Below are 22,371 nucleotides of genomic sequence, written 5' to 3' on the forward strand. Positions count from 1 at the left end.
TCAGATATTTACATTTATCTGTAAGTCCCTTTTTCACGCTCTCTCTATTCACATCTTATGTATTCAGATATAGTTTGTATTGTATTACATGCTCAATGAGCCACCTGTGCCGCAACGTTATTGTGAATGCATTTTAGTAAAACTGAAAACTTAATTAATAGCCTGGGCGTTTATTTGCTTAAATCACTGAACACAACAGGCGCTTATAGGAGACTGGCTTCTATTTGAGCCAGGTGTCCATTTCGTTAATCCACACAAATGTAGCTCATTTGCATAGTTAATGCTATATTCAGCGTTCACTTCCAGCTGTTAATCAATTTCTTAATTTCCTGCTCTAATGTGTTATAATTTACCCTGACCTACAAAGGCAAAGTGCAGTAACTACAAATTTGGTCAAAAATATTTTATCTGTTTTAATGGCCAGTTATATTATATGATTAATGTGCTATTTATTTTCCTGACCAAAGACAAAGCTAGTCGATAAGAATATATCATGAAGTACCAGAAATTGCTGTTTGTCGAAACAGAAAAATACTTTGAAGTCAGATTTTGCAATTCATTGTTTTAGGTAGTTCCTGCACTTTGCCTTTGTAGGGCAGTAGACACCGTGTCACATATTTTGTCTAAGTATGCGTCTATAAAAAAAAATCTCATCCTTGACTGCATTTTCAGCAGTTTTTACTTTCGCCACTAAAGGGCGATCGGACGATTTGTAGGGGTCTCTACTCCCGAAGTTGTTGACTGTTTTTGTGCTTGCCAGTTAGCTAGCAGGCCTCAACTGTTAGCAGCCAATGGTTGTCCGTTTCTTACTGGTGATGAAAACAGATGATTGCCATCGTTTCTTCAAATCATTAGTGAATTACTTCATGCAACAAATCAAACATTAAACCTCATAAACAATTCATGGTAATTCATGGTAACCTCATAAATCATTTATTTAGACCCAGCCTTTGTTTGAAACAGGGGTTTATTTGCTGAAATGTGTCTTTGCCCGGCTATTAAAAGGGACAGGCAGTTATTTGAGAATCAGCGTTTTACGGTACCTTCTGTTAAGAAAGTGGAGGATTGTCACAAAGTCGCCGATACATTTTTAAGCCATCTGAAATGTACATGTACCTTATGTAGCCATTAGCCTGTCTTCCACTTCCTCAATATTTATTTCTGTGGCTATTTCCAACCTCGCCAGCCTAGCCTAGAGCATGAATAAACTCAATAGCAAAACAGATCATTAATATACAATTTGTTCTCAGAGACTGACCTGGCCCAGCAACAGAAATAAATGATTGATTTGTCTGCCCGCATCCTACTTGTTTGCGCAATAATAGACGTGGGATTGTATTCATAACGTTTCTTTAGAGTAGGAGTGCTTATAGGATCAGTTTTGGCGTTTAAATAATAATGAATAAGATTACATGAACAGGTGGGACCTGATCCTAGATCAGCACTCCTACTCGGAGATGGTTTATAAATACTGGCCCTGATTAACTTTCTATAAAAATGAGTGGCATTGTCACATTGTCACCACTCTCACTCTCTAATGAGCTATTCCATTTATCCATTGATTAATGAATGCGTTGGTTAATCATTGGCTGACTTCCTGCTGCGTGACCTCTGACCTCCTGTCTCCGTGGCAATAATGGAAGCCAGCAGGGGTGGGGGGGTGATAAGATGTGCTGTGATTGGTTGATTTCACTCTTAGCCTAGGCCTGTGCTAACTGCTAACCTTTCATTAGCATGGAGATGTGGTTCATTAGGTTTGATTGCTGTTGTGAATGAGGATTACCGTTCTCTCTGTGTGTGTGTGTGTGTGTGTGTGTGTGTGTGTGTGTGTGTGTGTGTGTGTGTGTGTGTGTGTGTGTGTGTGTGTGTGTGTGTGTGTGTGTGTGTGTGTGTGTGTGTGTGTGTGTGTGTGCATGCGTGCGTGTGTTTGGAATCTATTGTCCTCCATGAAATGGTTTGTGTGTGTAAATGAGTGTGTGGATAACAGTCAGTCAAAGTGCCATGCAGTATTGTGAAATACAAATAGTAACCAATATCTATACAGGGCATTTATGTCTGCACAAGTCCTTAATAAAGTAAAGGCTGAGGATTAGGTACTTGACCAAGGTGCTGGTCATTCATGTCATTCACTATCTAAATACCTACCTACAAGATCTGCTCACCACAAGCAAAAATATAGGAGAAAGATTAACTATTGTATGGATCAGAGGTCTCAGATCTCTCTTTCTCTACTCTCTACTTCGCCTCCATCTCTCTTTCTCTCTCTCTCTTACATTTGATATTTTAGTCATTTAGCAAATGCCCTTATCCAGAGTGACTTACAGTAGTGAGTACATACATTTTCATTTTCATCTCTCTCTCTCTCTCTCTCTCTCTCTCTCTCTCTCTCTCTCTCTCTCTCTCTCTCTCTCTCTCTCTCTCTCTCTCTCTCTCTCTCTCTCTCTCTCTCTCTCTCTCTCTCTCCCTCTGCCCCCACCTCCCTCCACCATCAGTCTCTAACCTGTGTTTCTCTCCCCCCTCTCCTCCCCTGCTGTCTCCAGTTGCGAGAGCATCTTGCGAAGGGTCAGAGGACCCTGGCTGGAGAGGGCATGTCTCAGGTCGTGAGGAATCTCCTGGAGCTCTTACAGAGGAGGAGCTATTACAGCGGTGACCTCCTGTTCTCCACCGAGATTCTCCGAAATGTGACGGACACCTTCAAGAGAGCAACCTACATCCCAGTACCCGACGACGCGCAGGTGGGTGGGGAGGGTGTACATACACACACACACATACACACACATAAACACAAACCTTCAAGAGAGCAACCGACATCCGAGCTCCCGATGACATGCAGGTGGGTGGGGAGGACACACATGCACACACACATTGTGCTGGTGGGTGAAGTGGGCTATACACACACTTACAGGAAGTAACAGACATAAACAAAACAAACACATCCCTACATGTTGCATGCACAATGACACACCTCAGCTCCCCTACAATTCAACCCTCCTCTTCGTCTCTCTCCTCAGAAATTCTTCCAGGTAGTCAGCTACATGTTGGACATGGAAAACCTAGAGAAATGGGAAGACGCTCACCAGGTAGGCTTTTAAACTGTTGTTTTAGTGTGTGTGTGTGTGTGTGTGTGTGTGTGTGTGTGTGTGTGTGTGTGTGTGTGTGTGTGTGTGTGTGTGTGTGTGTGTGTGTGTGTGTGTGTGTGCGTGTGCGTGCGTGCGCGCGTGCGTGCGTGCGTGCGTGTGTGTGTGCGTCCGTGTCAGAGTGTCTGGCTCTGTCACGGTTGGATGAATTTGATTGCAGTGTTTATGTCATTGTGAGAAGAGTCGTAAAAACACACCTGTTAACCATTCAGGATGGATCATACCCCATACTGTGTGCACGTACTGACAGTGTGTGTGTGTGTGTGTGTGTGGTTGTGTGTGTGTGTGTGTGTGTGTGTGTGTGTGTGTGTGTGTGTGTGTGTGTGTGTGTGTGTGTGTGTGTGTGTGTGTGTGTGTGTGTGTGTGTGTGTGTGTGTGTGTGTGTGTGTGTGTGTGTGTGTGTGTCCATATTTTGTTGTTAATAAACAATGCATATGACCCCCTCCTCCATGCCCTTGAGTCAGGCTGGGTTTATATGCCATCTGTAGTCAGTAAACAATAATGCGTAAACACTGGAGATAATACCCCAAAAATACACTGAGTGTGAAAAACATTAGGAACACCTTCCTAATATTGAGTTGCACCCTGATTTGCCCTCAGAACAGCCTCAATTCGTCAGGGCATGGACTCTACAAGGTTGGATGCTGGCCCACGTTGACTCCAATGCTTCCCATAATTGTGTCAAGTTCGTTGGATGTACTTTGTGTGGTGGACCATTCTTGATACACACGGGAAACTATTTACTGTGAAAAACCCAGCAGCGTTGCAGTTCTTGACACACTTAAACTGGTGCGCCAGGCACACACTACCATACCCCATTCAAAGGCACTTCAATCTTTTGTCTTACCCATTCAAATGAGATGATATGCTCTAAGCAAGCCACTGCAGAACAATCAAGTGATGAACGTACTTGACCATGTGTTACCAATAACACAGGCTTTGTCTCAAATGGCACCCTACTCCCTATGCAGTGCACTATTTTTCACCATTTGACTTTTTGTAATTTAGCAGACGCTCTAATCCAGAGCGACATACAGTTAGTGCATTCATCTTAAGTTAGCTACTGTAGGTGGGACAACCACATATCACAGGCATATAAAGTAAATGTTCCCTTAAAAACATAGCGGTAAGTAGAGTCAGAGCTAGAGGGGGGGTGGGGTGGGTGTGGGGGGAGTCAAGTGCAAGTGCTGGTTAAGTGTTTTTTTGTGTGGGAGGGCCTAGAGACCTGAGGTGGCAGAACGGAGTGCTCGGGTTGGGGTGTTGGGTTTGAGCAGAGCCTGAAGGTAGGGAGGGGCAGTTCCATGGGTAAGTACCAGTGGAGTGTGCAGAGGAGTGGGGTGACATGAGAAAACTTTGAAAACCAGGCTGGCTGCTGCGTTAAGTCGCAGGGGTTTGATTCCACAAGCGGGGAGCCCAGCCAATAGCGAGTTGCAATAGTACAGACAGGAGCGCAAGTGCCTGGATTAGGACTTGCACTGCTTCCTGTGTGAGGTAGGGTCTTACTCTACGGATGTTGTAGAGCATGAACCTGCAGGAGCGAGTCACTGCTTTGATGTTTGCGGAGAAAAACAGGGTGTTGTCAAGGGTCACGCCAAGGTTGTTTGCACTCTGGGAGGGCGACACTGTGGAGATGTCAACCGTGATGGAGAGGTCTTTGAGCGGGCAGGCCTTCTCCGGGAGGAAGAGCAGTTCCGTGTTGTCCAAGCTGAGTTTGAGGTGGTGGGCCAACATTCAAGTTGAGATATTTGCCAGACACGCAGAGATGTGTGTTGCCACCTGGGTGTCAAACGGGGGAAGGAGAAAAGTAGTTGAGTGTCATCTGCATAGGAATGATAGGAGAGACCATGTGAGGATATCACGGACCCGAGTGACTTGGTGTATAGAGAGAAGAGGGTCTAGAACCAAGCCCTGGGGCACACCAGTAGTGAGAGTACGTGGTGCAGACACAGACCCTCTCCACGCCACCTGGTGGGAGCAGCCCGCCAGGTAGGATGCAATCCAAGAGTGTGCATAGCCTAAGACGGCCAGCCCTGAGCGGATGGAGAGGAGGATCTGATGGTTCACGTGTCAAAGGCAGAGGATAGATCTATGAGGATGAGAACAAAGGAGAGAGAGTCAGCTTTGGCAATGCGGAGAGCCTCCGTGACACAGAGAAGAGCAGTCTCAGTTGAGTGACCAGTCTTGAAGCCTGACTGGTTAGGGTCAAGAAGATCGTTCTGAGAGAGATAACGAGAGAGTTGATCAGAGACTTTTTGAGTGTTTTGAAAAGAAAAGAAAGATCAACAGGTCTATAGTTTTTGATATCAGATGAGTCGAGTGTTGGTTTCTTAAGGAGTGGATCAACTTGGGCCATTTTGAAGTCGAGAGGACGCAGCCAGTGGTCAGGGATGAGTCTGGTCAAGAGATGGTCTGGAGAAGGGAGGAGGGGATAGGGTCTAGCTGGCAGGTTGTCAGCCGGCCAGACTTCACAGGATTTCATCTGGAGAGAGAGGGAAGGAAGAGGTCAAGGCGTAGGGTACTTCTGTGGGCCTATAGAGCTATGGTTAATAGTGGTGCGCTATATAGGAAATACTGAGCCATTTGAGATGCAGCCTAACCTGTCCTCACCTCCTGACCTCAACCCCTCCTTCCACTAATCCACAGATGTCCATCTGTCTCCCCTATCTCAACACGTTGCTCTCCTCCCTTCCACCCAACACATTCCAAAGCTAATCTGTCTTCCTACAGAGAACCTTTTACTTCTGACATAAAACTCAGTCTCTTTCACTTCTTATTCTATGCTTCTTCTCTATCATTTATGTATATCTCAGTGTTCAAAATGTTGAATCCAACAACGTACACTAAAAGGCATTATGTCCAATGTGTGCTAATTAGCTGCACTTAGCATACAGGGCTAACGAGTACGAGCAAGCCAATGACTGTTGTAATGGGTTGGTTGGATAGAGGATCAAGCCAATGACTGTTGTAATGGGTTGGTTGGATAGAGGATCAAGCCAATGACTGTTGTAATGGGTTGGTTGGATAGAGCATCAAGCCAATGACTGTTGTAATGGGTTGGTTGGATAGAGGATCAAGCCAATGACTGTTGTAATGGGTTGGTTGGATAGAGGATCAAGCCAATGACTGTTGTAATGGGTTGGTTGGATAGAGGATCAAGCCAATGACTGTTGTAATGGGTTGGGAGGATGGAGGCTCTGGGTGGTAATAGCTGCGGGGTTATTGGTGATTCTTTCTTGTGACATTTCCTTGAGGTAACATGAACTTAACAGGAACAGAAGAGATACTTAGCTTGGTGCATGAAATGAGAGAGAGAGCAAGATACATCAATGCATCATAGTGTGCATCATTCAATATTTGTTTATGAAAGAAAGTCGATTTCATGATATTGTTCTCTCTCTGTCACTCTAACACTCTTCCTTCTCTCACCCTTCTCCCCCCTTCTCTCTCTATCTCTCTCGCTCCCTCCCCCTTCTCTCTTTCTATCTATCTCTCTCCCTCCCTCTCCCCTTCTCTCTCCTGCCCTCTTTCTTACACCCTCCCCTTTCTCTCTCTCCCCCTTTGTCTGTCTGTCTGTCTGTCTGTCTGTCTGTCTGTCTGTCTGTCTGTCTGTCTGTCTGTCTGTCTGTCTGTCTGTCTGTCTGTCTGTCTGTCTGTCTGTCTGTCTGTCTGTCTGTCTGTCTGTCTGTCTGTCTGTCTGTCTGTCTGTCTGTCTGTCTGTCTGTGTGTCTCTCTCTCTCTCCCTTCCCGCTTCTCTCTCTCTCCCTCCTTCTCTTTCTCTCCCTCCTACCATCTTTCTCTCTCTCTCTCCCTCCCTTCTTCTCTCCCCCTTCCCAGGTTTCTCCTGGTGCTGCCCATCTCATGCGTATATTGGAGGACTTCATCCATCTGATAGGAGATGATCAGAAACCGTTCCAGAGTTTCCTGGTGGTCACCAACAACCTCAGTGAGTAGTCAATTTAACACTCAGAGGTAGGGTTGCAAAATTCCCTTAACTTTACATAATTTTTCAAACTTATCTTCAACGCTCCCAAGTTAATAACTAAATTCTTAATTTTTTTGGTTACATTATTTGCCTTTCCTTTAGTCAGCACATCTCTACCTATTTTGGTTGGACGTCAACTCATGTTTTGTATTTGTCTCCATAAGGATAACTATATGTTTTGTCTCCATAGTGATAACGATTTGTTTTGTCTCCATAGTGATTACAATATGTTTTGTCTCCATAGTGATAACGATTTGTTTTGTCTCCATAGTGATTACAATATGTTTTGTCTCCATAGTGATAACGATACAGCGAGAGCCCGTGACAGCGGTGTCCAGTGACATCAACTTCCCCATGAAGGGTAGGAGGGGCATGAAGGACTGGGCTCGATCCGCTGAAGACAAACTCTACATCCCCAAAGAAGTCTTCACCCTCACCTCCGATGGTGAGAGATCATGATCTTCATCATCATCGTCGTCCTCATCAGAATTATTGCCATCATCAACATCGCCATCATCAGCAGCTTCATTGATGTCGTCTACATTGTCATCATCATCGCCATCGTCGTTGTTGCCGGCGTCTTCATCATCATCTTCATCATCATAATCACACTCCTCATAATGAAATGTGTCTTCAAACATCCTCTGAAGACTCTCCCTGACCTCACCACACTTACGTCAAGATGTCCTCACAAGGTGTGTGAAGAGTAATACAGGTTGTCCTAAACCTAAGGACTAGATTAAGGTCAGCTCATTCGTAATATTAATCCCATCCAAATCTACCATGTCAATCATTTTTTCTTGGCGGGAAGGATATTATCCCAGCCCTAAACACATTCTGTTTTTCAGGAAACTCCAAGGGCCTCTGATAATACATATCCTGTGCGAATTGACACCCCTGTGTTTTGAGGGGTATTACAGAGTTTAACAGGTGCTGCACCCAGTTTGCTTAAAACAGAGTGCTGTGCATGTAGCCTTCAGATAAATGATCTGTGTTGTCATATATCAACTTTCCCAGTGCCTACTTCTCTTTTAAAATATTAAGCGGATGATATTGTGCCAAGGAATTGATAAATCGACAAATATGTCAGTTAATTCAAAATCTGGAAACAGTTAATTGTTCTTACTGCCTTTTCTGAATTGAAAACCAAAATAAGGCTATCCCTAGACAAGTTGAAATAGTGTATCTCCACGCCTATACCCTCCAGGCTAGGGTCATAACGGTCCATTTGGAATAAGAAAAAAATATGTTTACAGGGGGAAGTTTGGTATAACTTATGCTGTCCGAATCGTCCTCTGGAAGAACAGAAATGAAAGGGTAATAATTACGTAACCAACCTTCAATAGTAATAGTAGTCCCGTGCAAATAGGGCTTTAGAGTATGTTATGTCAGAAGTCTTCAAAACACACACTTTCTTATATAATCTCTAAACAGCGAGAGAAAGTAACAAGCCTGGTCATCTGTACAAAGTTCGAGGTCATGACCCTGTCAGAGATAAGATTCTCAATCTTAAGGTGGTTTCAAGCCTAGAATCCTCCAAGCTTTTAACCCAAATCAATCATTATACTACCATAACAGTGAACGATTGTCTCACGTCCTACTTTAAACTCCTTTTCAAATCAATCAATCAATCAATCAAATTGATTTATAAAGCCCTTTTTACATCAGCAGATGCCACAAAGTGCTATAGAGAAACCCAGCCTAAAACCCCAAACAGAAAGCAATGCAGATGTAGAAGCATGGTGGCTCAGAAAAATTCCCTAAAAAGGCAGGAACCTAGGAAGAAACCTAGAGAGGAACCAGGCTCTGAGGGGTGGCCAGTCCTCTTCTGGCTGTGCAGAGTGGAGATAACAGTACATGGCCAAGATGTTCAAACGTTCAAAGATGACCAGCAGGGTCAAATAGAAATAATCACAGTGGTTGTAGAGGGTGCAACAGGTCAGCACCTCAGGAGTAAATGTCAATTGGCTTTTCATAGCCGATCATTCAGCATTAGAGACAGCAGGTGCGGTAGAGAGAGAGAGAGAGTCGAGAACAGCAGGTCCGGGACAAGGTAGCACGTCCGGTGAACAGGTCAGGGTTCCATAGCCGCAGGCAGAACAGTTGAAACTGGAGCAGCAGCACGACCAGGTGGACTGGGGACAGCAAGGAGCTATCTGGCCAGGTAGTCCTGAGGCATGGTCCTAGGGCTCAGGTCCTCTGAGAGAAAGAGAAAGAGATAGAGAGAGAGAGAGAAAGAGAGAGAATTAGAGGGAGCATACTTAAATTCACACAAGACACCGGATAAGACAGGAGAAATACTCCAGATATAACAGACTGACCCTAGCCCCCCGACACATAAACTATTGTAGCATAATTACTGGAGGCTGAGACAGGAGAGGTCGGGAGACACTGTGGTCCCATACGACTATATCCCCGGACAGGGCCAGCCAGGCAGGATATAACTCCACCCACTTTGCCGAAGCACAACTCGGACAGGAAGCTCACGTCAGAGACTCAACCCACTCAAGTGACACACCCCTCCTAGGGACAGCATGGAAGAGCACCAGTAAGCCAGTGACTCAGCCCCCGTAATAGGGTTAGAGGCAGAGAATTCCAGTGGAGACAGGGGAACCAGCCAGGCAGAGACAGCAAGGGTGGTTTGTCGCTCCAGTGCCTTTCCATTCACCTTCACACTCCTGGGCCAGACTACACTCAATCGTAGGACCCACTGAAGAGATGAGTCTTCAATAAATACTTAGAGTCTGCGTCTCTCACATGGATAGGCAGACCATTCCATAAAAATGGAGCTCTATAGGAGAAAGCCCTGCCTCCAGCTGTTTGCTTAGAAATTCTAGATACAATAAGGAGGCCTGCGTCTTGTGACTGTAGCATATGTGTAGGTACAGCAGGACCAAATCGGAGAGCTAGGTAAGAGCAAGCCCATATAATGCTTTGTAGGTTAGCAGTAAAACCTTGAAATCAGCCCTAGCCTTAACAGGGAGCCAGTGTAGAGAGGCTAGCACTGGAGTAATATGATAAAAAAAATGTGGTTCTAGTCAAGATTCTAGCAGCCGTGTTTAGCTGAAGTTTATTTAGTGCTTTATCCGAGTAACCGGAAAGTAGAGCATTGCAGTAGTCTAACCTAGAAGGAACAAAAGCATGGATACATTTTTCTGCATCATTTTTGGACAGAAAGTTTCTGATTTTTTGCAATGTTAGGTAGATGGAAAAAGCTGTCCTTGAAACAGTCTTGATATGTTCGTCAAAAGAGAGATCAGGGTCCCGAGTAACGCCGAGGTCCTTCACAGTTATATTTGAGACGACTGTACAACCATCAAGATGAATTGTCAGATTTAACAGAAGATCTCTTTGTTTCTTGGGACCTAGAACAAGCATCTCTGTTTTGTGCGAGTTTCAAAGTAAAACATTTTCCGCCATCCACTTCCTTATGTCTGAAACACAGGCTTCCATGGAGGCCAATTTTGGGGCTTCACCATGTTTCATCGAAACAGCTGTGTATCTTCCCCATAGCAGTTAACATTATGTTTCCGAATGACATCACCAAGAGGTAAAATATATATTGAAAACAATAGAGGTCCTAAAACGGAACCTTGAGGAACACTGACATGTACAGTTGATTTGTCAGAAGACAAACCATCAACAGAGACAAACTGATATCTTTCCGGCAGACAAGATCTAAACCAGGCCAGAAATTGTAGACCAATTTGGGTTTCAAATCTCTCCAAAAGAATGTGGTGATCGATGGTATCAAAAGCAGTACTAAGGTCTAGGAGCAAGACGACAGATGCAGAGCCTTGGTCTGACGCCAATAAAACTTCTTAGGGCTGCAATCCCGTTAACGGGATCGATATGACAACAGCCAGTGAAAGTGCAGGGCGCCAAATTCAAACAACAGAAATCTCATAATTAAAATTCCTCAAGCATACAAGTATTTCACACCATTTTTAAGATAAACTTCTTGTTATTCCCACCACATTGTCCGATTTCAAAAAGGCTTTACAGCGAAAGCACCACAAACGATTATGTTAGGTCACCACCAAATCACAGAAAAACACATTTTTCCAGCCAAAGACAGGAGTCGCAAAAAGCAGAAATAGAGATAAAATTAATCACTAACCTTTGATGATCTTCATCAGATGACACTCATAGGACTTCCTGTTACACAATACATGTATGTTTTGTTCGATAAAGTTCATATTTATATCCAAAAATCTGTTTACATTGGCGCCATGTTCAGAAATGCCTCCAAAATATCCAGAGAAATTGCAGAGAGCCACATCAAATAACAGAAATACTCATCATAAACTTTGATGAAAGATACATGTTTTACATAGAATTAAAGATAAACTTGTTCTTAATGCAACCGCTTTGTCAGATTTCAAAAAAGCTTTCGGAAAAAGCAAAAACCATGCAATAATCTGAGGTCGGCGCTCAGAGCCCAATCAAGCCATAGAGGTACCTGCAATATTGTACAGTCAACAGAAGTCAGAAATAACATTATAAATATTCACTTACCTTTGATGATCTTCATCAGAATGCACTCCCAGGAATCCCAGTTCCACAATAAATGTTTGATTTGTTCGGTAATGTCCATCATTTATGTCCAAATAGTTACTTTTGTTAGCGCGTTTGGTAAACAAATCCAAAGTCACGAAGCGCGTTCACTAAAAGCAGCCGAAATGTCAAAAAGTTCCGTAACAGTCAGTAGAAACATGTCAAATTATGTATTGAATCAATCTTTAGGATGTTTTTAACATAAATCTTCAATAATGTTCCAACCGGAGAATTCCTTTGTCTTCAGAAATGCGATAGAACAGAGCTCGCTCTCACATGAACGAACATGGTCAGCGCATGTTCAGCTCATGACAGACCTTACTCAATCCCCTCTCTTTCGGCCCCAACTCACAGTAGAAGCATCAGACAAGGTTCTAAAGACTTTTGACATCTATTGGAAGCCGTAGGAAGTGCAAAATGACCCATATTCCACTGTGTATTCGATAGGCGATGAGTTGAAAACCTACAAACCTCAGATTTCCCACTTCCTGGTTGGATTTCTTTCTCAGGTTTTTGCCTGCCATATGAGTTCTGTTATACTCACAGACATCATTCATACAGTTTAGAAACTTCAGAGTGTTGTCTATCCAAATAGACTAATAATATGCATATATTAGCAGCTGGGACTGAGGAGCAGGCAGTTTACTCTGGGCACCTCTGGGCACCTTTTCATCCAAGCTACTCAATACTGCCCCTGCATCCATAATAAGTTAGAAGGTAATTTACCACCTTCACGAGTGCAGTCTCAGTGCTAGGATGGGGTCTAAAACCAGACTGAAGCATTACGTATACATTGTTAATCTTCAGGAAGGCAGTGAGTTGCTGCGCAACAGCTTTTTCAAAACATTTTGAGAGGAATGGGAAATGGATCTGCACAGCTCACAATCAACCTGTATTCCCTGTAGACACGGGTTGGAAAGCAAAGATTTGGGGGAGAATTTGGGGTAAAAGTCGACAGAGAGACAGACATAGAGAAAGAGATGAGTATATCTCTGTTTCTGATCCTGACCTCTGCTCCCTCAGAATAACAAAGGCCCCACAGGAAATTACACGCACACACACACACACGCACACACACACACATGCACACACTGACTTCATGTGTGCCTCTTGCCATCCCCATGAAAGGTTGCAATGGTGTCAGCAGTGTCTGGGGTCTCTGTCTGGCTCTGAGGACACAGCTCCTCTCTCTCTCTCAACCACTCGCTCTCTCGCTCTCCATCTCTCTCTATTTGTCTTTCCCTCTCACCATCTATATCTCTCTCTCCTTCCCTTTCTCTATCTCTATCACTTTCTCTATCGCTCTCTCTGCCTCCCCCCTCTCTGACAGGGCCTTTCTCTCCCTCTGTCTCATCCTGTATAGTCAGAGTGATGGCAAGAGAATGACGCTGCTGATGAGAGGTCAGAGTGGCCATGCAGAGAGCTCATTGTGACCAGTGCTCGGATGTTTATCAACGTGTTTGGTCATTACACCTCTTATCAAAGCCATTCTCCCACAGACAGTCCCACTGATAGGCTCAATAGGCTCAAGACATGCTGTAGCACAGACAGAGTGCAAGTGCGGACACATGCACACACACACATATGCACACACACGCATGCACACACACACGCACACTCACGCACACGCACACACACACTGGCCTATGATAGGCTCATGACTTGCTCCACAGCCCAAGACCAGCCTTGTTCACTGATCCATAGGATGACACTGACCCAGATATATAGAGAGGCTAAGACACACATACACACACAGATAACCACATAGAGCCATGCACTAGCTCACACTCACACATACAGTACACACACACACATTCAACCTCATAAAAGATAATGATCCAATGACAGGCCAGAAGTTCAGGGTGTAATAAAGAAATGGATACACAACATGGTTTATTCATTTCTACCCAGCACTATAACACAACCCCTGCAACAGTTGACCCTTGACTTACACTTAACTTACAGCTGCAATGGATCTCAATAGCATGTCGGCCATGTCTTTAGATTTAACTGGCTTTCATGGATGCTTGGTGCTTCATCTCAATCTGGATATCCTCTCATTCAATACAGATGCCCGTCTCAAGATTTCCCATTTCAGTTAGCGGCTCACGGTTAGCCGACACAGATTTAAACGCTTTAAAAAGAACGGGGTGACCAAATTCTGTTTGTGGAAAATGAATTTATTAAAGTTTGTGCGACAAAATGGTCTCCTGGTCTCAATCAGGTTGTCTGTAATGAGCATAGATGGGCAGTATTTCTGTTACATGTATTTTAAATACGTGTTTTATTTACATATTTTCATCTCCCCCTCTCTCTCGCTCTGTGTGTGTGTGTGTGTGTGTGTGTGTGTGTGTGTGTGTGTGTGTGTGTGTGTGTGTGTGTGTGTGTGTGTGTGTGTGTGTGTGTGTGTGTGTGTGTGTGTGTGTGTGTGTGTGTGTGTCTATTGGTTACACACACTTGTCAGTACATACACACAACAAGTAGGTCACAGGGGGAGAGACGTTGGGCCGTGAGGTTTTGCTTTATTTGTTTTTTGAAACCAGGTTTGCAGTTAACTTGCGTTATATGAGATGGAAGGGAGTTCCGTGCAATTATGGCTCTATATAATATTGTAAGTTTCCTTGAATTTTGCTATACCTGGGGACTGTGAAAAGACCCCTGGTGGCATGTCTGGTCTGGTAAGTGTGTGTTAGTGCTGTGTATGAGTTGACTATGCAAACAATTTGGAATTTCCAGCACATTAATGTTTCTTACAAAAACAAGAAGTGATGCAGTCAGTCTTGCCTCAACTCTTAGCCAAGAGAGACTAGCATACATAGTATTGATATTCACCCTTTGGTTACAATGAAGAGCAAAATGTGCCACTGTGTTCTGGGCCAGCTGCAGCTTAACTAGGTCCTTCTTTGCAGCACTTGAACATGTGACTGGACAATAATCAAGATAAGGTAAAACTAGAGCCTGCAGGACTTGCTTTGTTGAGTTTTGTGTCAGTGTTGAGATGAATGCACTTCTCTATAAGCATGTTGAAACTCTGTTGTTCATTTGTTTGGTCAAACACCATTTTGTACAACAGTTTGCTAAGAGCTTGCAGCAGCTGATAGGTTGGCTGTTAGAACCAGTAAAGGCCTCTTTACCATTCTTGGGTAGCGGAATGACTTTGGCTTGAGGACAAACACTTTCCTCTAGGCTCAGATTAAAGATATGACAGATAGGAGTTGCTATAGAGTCAGCTACCATCCTCGGTAGCTATCCAATCTAAATTCTCAATGCCAAGAGGTTTGCCATTATTGATCGATAACAATAAAAACAAAATTCTAACTTAGAATGCTTTTTTGGTTGTTGCATGAATGCAATGGTTCACTGTTCATTGTTGGCATTTCCTGCCTAACTTTGCCCACTTTGCCAAGGAAGTAATCATAAAACTAATTGGCATCATCAAATGGTATTATACATCTGCTTCGTTCAAAGAAGGAGTAGAATTTGTCTTTCTGCCCATAATTTCATTTAAAGTACTCCAAAGTAGTTTTTCCCATTGATCTTGGCTTCCTGGTACATTTTCTTCTTCTTTTTGTTGAATTTAGTCACATCATTTCTCAATTTGCAGTAATTCAGCCAGTCAGATGTGCAGCCAGACTTATTAGCCACTCCTTTTGCCCATCTCTTTCAACCGTACAGTTTTTCAATTCCTCATCAATCCATGGATCCTTAACAGTTCTAACAATCCGTTTCTTAACAGGTGCATGTTTAGAAATAATTGAGAAAAAAAAGCAAGTGCAGTGTCTGGATGCTCCTTATTAATCACATCAGACCAACAAATATGTTTAACATCATCCACGTAAGAGTCACAGCAAAATCTTTTGTATGATCTCTTATACACTATTTTAGGCCCAGCTTTTAGAACCTTGGCTTTCCTGGTTGTAGCCATTACAGTATAGTGTGACCTCTGCATCCAATGGTTATGAATACAGCCTTAGAACAAAGTTCTACAGATATTGTAAAAATGTGATCAATACATGTGGATGATATACTGTAGTTCCTGTAGGGTTTGTAAACACCTTGGTATACAGCAACACTTCCCCCATTGGCATTCCGGTCTCTTTTGTGAATGTTATATCCTTGTATTGCTACTGCGGTTCACAACTTTGAAGCCCCCTTTCACCCTACATTGGTATCAAAAGTGTGATGGCACTATGGTGTGATAAGTGTATGCTAAATAACTTAAATGTAGATGTGGATGTAAAAAGTATTACTCTAATGAGCTCCGCCCCGAAACAAGGCCAATGACAATACCCAATGTGCTTTGCAGTTGTTCATTTTCACATATATACAGTGGGGCAAAAAAGTATTTGGTCAGCCACCAATTGTGCAAGTTCTCCCACTTAAAAAGATGAGAGAGGCCTGTAATTTTCATCATAGGTACACTTCAACTATGACAGACAAAATGAGAAAAAAAATCCAGAAAATCACATTGTAGGATTTTTAATGAATTTATTTGCAAATTATGGTGGAAAATAAGTATTTGGTCAATAAGAAAAGTTTCTCAATACTTTGTTATATACCCTTTGTTGGCAATGACAGAGGTCAAACGTTTTCTGTAAGTCTTCACAAGGTTTTCACACACTGTTGCTGGTATTTTGGCCCATTCCTCCATGCAGATCTCCTCTAGAGCAGTGATGTTTTGGGGCTGTTGCTGGGCAACACGGACTTTCAACTCCCTCCAAAGATTTTCTATGGGGTTGAGATCTGGAGACTGGCTAGGCCACTCCAGGACCTTGAAATGCTTCTTACGAAGCCACTCCTTCGTTGCCCGGGCGGTGTGTTTGGGATCATTGTCATGCTGAAAGACCCAGCCACGTTTCATCTTCAATGCCCTTGCTGATGGAAGGAGGTTTTCACTCAAAATCTCACGATACATGGCCCCATTCATTCTTTCCTTTACACGGATCAGTCGTCCTGGTCCCTTTGCAGAAAAACAGCCCCAAAGCATGATGTTTCCACCCCCATGCTTCACAGTAGGTATGGTGTTCTTTGGATGGAACTCAGCATTCTTTGTCCTCCAAACACGACGAGTTGAGTTTTTAACAAAAAGTTATATTTTGGTTTCATCTGACCATATGACATTCTCCCAATCTTCTTCTGGATCATCCAAATGCTCTCTAGCAAACTTCAGACGGGCCTGGACATGTACTGGCTTAAGCAGGGGGACACGTCTGGCACTGCAGGATTTGAGTCCCTGGCGGCATAGTGTGTTACTGATGGTAGGCTTTGTTACTTTGGTCCCTTTGGTCCCAGCTCTCTGCAGGTCATTCACTAGGTCCGTTCTTGTGATCATTTTGACCCCACGGGGTGAGATCTTGCGTGGAGCCCCAGATCAAGGGAGATTATCAGTGGTCTTGTATGTCTTCCATTTCCTAATAATTTCTCCCACAGTTGATTTCTTCAAACCAAGCTGCTTACCTATTGCAGATTCAGTCTTCCCAGCCTGGTGCAGGTCTACAATTTTGTTTCTGGTGTCCTTTGACAGCTCTTTGGTCTTGGCCATAGTGGAGTTTGGAGTGTGACTGTTTGAGGTTGTGGACAGGTGTCTTTTATACTGATAACAAGTTCAAACAGGTGCCATTAATACAGGTAACGAGTGGAGGACAGAGGAGCCTCTTAAAGAAGAAGTTACAGGTCTGTGAGAGCCAGAAATCTTGCTTGTTTGTAGGTGACCAAATACTTATTTTCCACCATAATTTGCAAATAAATTCATAAAAAATCCTACAATGTGATTTTCTGGATTTTTTTTCTCATTTTGTCTGTCATAGTTGAAGTGTACCTATGATGAAAATTACAGGCCTCTCTCATCTTTTTAAGTGGGAGAACTTGCACAATTGGTGGCTGACTAAATACTTTTTTGCCCCACTGTATATATATATACATTTTTGTAATTTAGCTGACACTCTTATCCAACGTGACAGTGTGTTCAACTCAGCTGAATCTGGTAATGAATGGTGTTAATGTTGAAGTTGAGGAGACTAAATTACTTGCTGTTACTTTAGATTGTAAACTGTCATGGTCAAAACATATAGATCCAATGGTTGTAAAGATGGGGAGATGTCTAGCCGTAATAAAGAGATGCTCTGCTTTTTTGACACCACACTCCAAAAAGCATGTTCTGCAAGCTCTAGTTTTGTCTAATCTTGATTATTGTCCAGTCCTGTGGTCCAGTGCTGCAAGGAAAGACCTAGTTAAGCTGCAGCTGGCCCAGAACAGAGTGGCACGTTTTGCTCTAATTGTAATCAGAGGGCTGATATAAATACTATGCATGCCAGTCTCTCTTGGCTAAGAGTTGAGGAGAGATGTACTGCATCACTTCTTCTTTTATAAGAAACATTAATGTGTTGAAAATCCCAAATTGTTTGCATAGTCAACTTACACACAGCTCTGACACACACACTTATCCCACCAGACATGCCACCGGGGGTCTTTTCACAGTCCCCAAATCCAGAACAAATTCAAGAAAGCGTACAGTATTATATTGATCCCAATTGCATGGAACTTTCTTCCATCTCATGTTGCTCAAATAAACAGCAAACCTGGTTTAAAAAAATAAATAACGCCTCTCCCCTATTTGACCTAGAGAGTTTCTGTGTATGCATTGATATGTAGACTACGTGTGCCCTTTTAAAAAATTTATGTAGTTCTGTCTTTGAGCTGTTCTTGTCTATTGATGTTCTATGTTATGTAATTCTGTTTTATGTTTTGTGTGGACCCCAGGAAGAGTAGCTGCTGCTTTTGCAACAGCTAATGGGGATCCTAATAAAATACAAACAACTAAGGTAGATAAACAGCAACATTTCACAGTTATAGCAAGTAAGACGTTTCTGTAACCATTACTGAGAATGTTTTTGCTGTTCGGCTGGCAACTTGTAAATGTATTTTTGTATTTTAAATACAATACTTTGCAAAAGTATCTTACAATTTATTTTGATATATTCGTTTTTTTAAGGTATTTTGTAGTTGTATTTTGTAATTAGAATTTGCAATGTATACCCGTCTCTGGTAATGAGTTTGTGGTCTGATCAAGTGTAGTAGAACTGTCAACCCTCGCTCCCACCCAGATGCTTTTACCCACAATGCAGTCTCATCTACATGTTCATGCACACAACCTTCAATTAGGATCCAACACAGTGACAGCTCTCCATCGTCAACTTTGATCTTCTCTCTCTCTCTCTCTCTCTCTCTCTCTCTCTCTCTCTCTCTCTCTCTCTCTCTCTCTCTCTCTCTCTCTCTCTCTCTCTCTCTCTCTCTCTCTCTCTCTCTCTCTCTCTCTCTCTCTCTCTCTCTCTCTCTCTCTCTCTCTCTGTTAGATTTTGGATGACTCACCCCATGTGCTTGATGAGAGCATATTCCCTCCTTTATCCTCCTTTCTACTTCCTCTATCTCTCTGCTCTTCTTCTCAGCTGAAGGGGCCAGGGAGGGAGAAAGAGGTGGAGACACTCATCTCTCAGACTGAGCTATCTCCCTCTCTCCTTCCTTCCCTCCCTCCTCCATCCCTCCCTCCTCCCTTCCTTCCCTTCCTCCTTCATCCCTCCCCTCTTCCTCCCTCTATCCCTCCCTCCAGACAGGGTGACATTTACAGAGGGACACTGCCTCTCTATGGGAGCCAGCTGTTCTCTCAGAGACACTGCTCTGGGGAGAGAGGGATTAAGGGAGAGAAAGAGAGGGGGAAATCAGAGGAAGCACAGAGGAGCAAGAGACTCTTTGGCCTATTGAAAGGGACGAAGAGGTGAAAAGGGTATGGAGGGAGGGAGGGAACAAACAAAAATGGATAGAAAAGTTCTGAAAAGAGGAAGCAAAGAGAGAGTTGAAAAGGGGAAGAGATGGGGGGGATGAGGAGATAGGAGGAAGTCTGGATGGAGTTTTGAGTTCAGTACAAAATAGTTTTTTATCATTTCACTTCTGTGCACCTCTAAATGTCATTATCTATTGGATCTCAGCTCATCTCAGCTGGTTGGTGAACTTTTAACCTTCGACCTCAACAGGTTCTCTGCTGTGTATAGTGTTACATGTGTATTGTGTTTGTGTTTTTCAGAAACAGAAAGAGAGACTTCATATTTTGTCATCGGAGCCATCCTGTATCGGACCTTAGGAGTCATCCTACCTGCCCCCAAGTGAGTGTTCTTCCTCTTTCAATTCCATCATCAGGTCTGCATCACAAATGGCACCCTTTTCCCTTTATAGGGCACTACTTTTGACCATCCTACTGCGTTTCATCGTTTCATTTAGCACTTTAGTGCTAAATTAGTTACCGAATGATACACTTTCAGTCCAAAAGAGCTGTAATGATATCCATTAACAATGACAAGAGAACCATCTCCCTTTCATTTCTACCTTCCCTCTCTATTGGTTATTGGTCTCTCACTCCTCTCCTTCTCTTTCTCCATATGTTGTTTCTCCAGGGTCCTGGTGCTATTATCCAGGTCAGGGCTCTTGTCGATGTGTGGCTGACTAGGGTCTACATCCCAAATGGCACCCTTTTCCCTATGTAGAGCGCTACTTTTGACCAGGGCCCTATAGGGTGCGATTTGGGATGCAGACTAGGTCCTGTGTAGAGGCCTATGGTAGTGTCGTGTAACTAGCTGTGGGGCTGTCGTCTGTTGAATGCTAATATGTTAAGGACTGTGGGTTTATTTAGGGCTCTGTTACTCATTAGCTTTAAGAGAGCGCCCACAGAAGCCTCCCAAATGCGCCATGGGGGTCAGGCGGGTACCATGTTCCTACTATTGAGGCTTGATGACACGCGTACACACACATGCACACACACACAACATCCCCCTTACCCTTTCCACCCCTTTCCACCCCACTCAACCCTGAAAACTTGCTCTTTTGTGATTTTTAACCAGACTCATTCCATTCTTGCTCTCTCTCTTTTTTTCAGTGCTCCTGCTGTGATCAACTCGAAGATTCTGACGGTGACGGTCCGACCAGAACCCAAACCCAGTGAACCCATGGTAGTGGTGGAGCTGTCCCCGCTGCTCAATGTAAGTATAACATGACATAGCCTGGTTATAATCCTACATAGACAGGGTTGGGTAGGTTACTTTCTAAATGTAATCCGTTAGTAATTACCTGTCCATAATTGTAGTCAATGAAATAAAATAAAATGTTATTTGTCACATGCGCAGAATACAACAGGTGTAGACCTTACAGTGAAATGCTTACTTACAAGCCCCAAACCAACAATGCAGTTTTAAGATAATAGAGTTAATAAATAAACTAAAGTAAAAGTGACACAATAAAATAACAATAACGAGGCTATATACAGGGGGTACCGGTACCGATTCATTGTGTGGGGGTACAGGTTAGTCGAAGTAATTTGTACATGCAGGTAGGGGTAAAGTGACTATGCATAGATAATAAACAGTGGGTAGCAGCAGTGTACAAACAAATGCAAATAGTCTGGGTGGCCATTTGATACATTTTTCAGCAATCTTATGACTTTGGTGTAGAAGCTGTCAAGGGCCTTTTGGCTCCGGTACTGCTTGCCGTGCGGTAGCAGAGAGAACTATCTATGACTTGGGTGACTGGAGTCTGACAATTTTTAGGGCCTTCCTCTGACACCGCTGAGTATATACTGTAGATCCTGGATGGCAGGAAGCATGGTCCCAGTAATGTACTGGGGTGTACGCACTACCCTCTGTAGCGCCTTACATGCTGACCAGACCGGACACGTCGTGTGCGAGTGTTGCAAAATACATTTACAAATCCATGTTATTCAATTATTGCACCCACACTGCTCACGCGGGCCAACGAGCGTCTGCGTTGCCAAGGGCTAAAATAGAAGTCATTCCTATTTCTGACGCAGATCGCGCTGCAAGTCCTGCCTCTCCCATCTCCTCATTGGTTATACCCACGTGGGTGATTGAAAGACAAACTGTTTTGCCGGTCGTCGTGGTAATACTATGAAAGTTTAGATGCCAATCACTATATAAGTTCAAAGATGAAAAAGCCTGGAAGGAGGAGAGATGACTAGAAATGATTCGGTTGACCATTTTATATGTGGATTAATTGTCGGAGTAGAGGACCTTGTGCATTTCCGGTAAAATAACAACTCAATGTTTATATCCCAGGACAAATTAGCTAGCAACAGCAAGCTAGCTAAATAGGACAAATTAGCTAGCTTGTGCAAGCTAGCTAGCTAAATTGCCATACATGTTTAATGCTTTTCGACCTGTCCCCAAATTAATATAATTGGTTTAGAGTTTGTTTTGATATTTTAACCTGTGTGTCGTGATTGCGTTTGGTGTGGGGGGACAAAATACATTTATGCACGATGGCGCACGCGCTCAGCCGGTTTGGGTTCCGTGTTACTGTCGGATGCCGAGCAATTGCCATACCAGGTGGTGAAGCAACTGAACAGGATGCTCTCGATGGTGCACCTGTATAACTTTTTGAGGATCTGGGGACCCATCCCAAATCTCCAGTCTCCTGAGGGGGAAAAGGTGTTGTCGTGCCCTCTTCATGACTGTCTTGGTGTGTTTGGACCATGATAGTTTGTTGGTGATGTGGACAACAAGGAACTTCGAACCGCTCCACTACAGCCCCGTTGATGTGAATGGGGGCGTGTTCGGCCCTCCTTTTCCTGTAGTCCACGATCATCTCCTTTGTCTTGCTCATGTTGATGGATAGGTTGTTGTCCTGGCACCACAC

The 22,371-nt window shown here is 43.5% G+C and overlaps 1 protein-coding gene across 2 annotated transcripts in view; it reads left to right on the forward strand.

The window, feature by feature from the left end:
• Positions 1-22,371, forward strand: part of adgrb2 (adhesion G protein-coupled receptor B2) — a 511,200-nt gene that overhangs the window by 335,568 nt on the left and 153,261 nt on the right. For both annotated transcript variants that reach the window (XM_071368561.1, XM_071368562.1), the window contains exons 8-14: positions 1-20; positions 2,541-2,735; positions 3,012-3,080; positions 6,972-7,080; positions 7,418-7,564; positions 19,754-19,832; positions 20,600-20,702. The exon at positions 1-20 is cut by the window's left edge and continues 87 nt beyond it. In XM_071368561.1, the coding sequence (XP_071224662.1) occupies positions 1-20; positions 2,541-2,735; positions 3,012-3,080; positions 6,972-7,080; positions 7,418-7,564; positions 19,754-19,832; positions 20,600-20,702 (722 nt within the window). The remainder of the gene's footprint in view (positions 21-2,540; positions 2,736-3,011; positions 3,081-6,971; positions 7,081-7,417; positions 7,565-19,753; positions 19,833-20,599; positions 20,703-22,371) is intronic.

Source organism: Salvelinus alpinus, chromosome 26 (assembly GCF_045679555.1).
Source record: "Salvelinus alpinus chromosome 26, SLU_Salpinus.1, whole genome shotgun sequence".
In the NCBI taxonomy this organism is placed as follows: domain Eukaryota; kingdom Metazoa; phylum Chordata; class Actinopteri; order Salmoniformes; family Salmonidae; genus Salvelinus; species Salvelinus alpinus.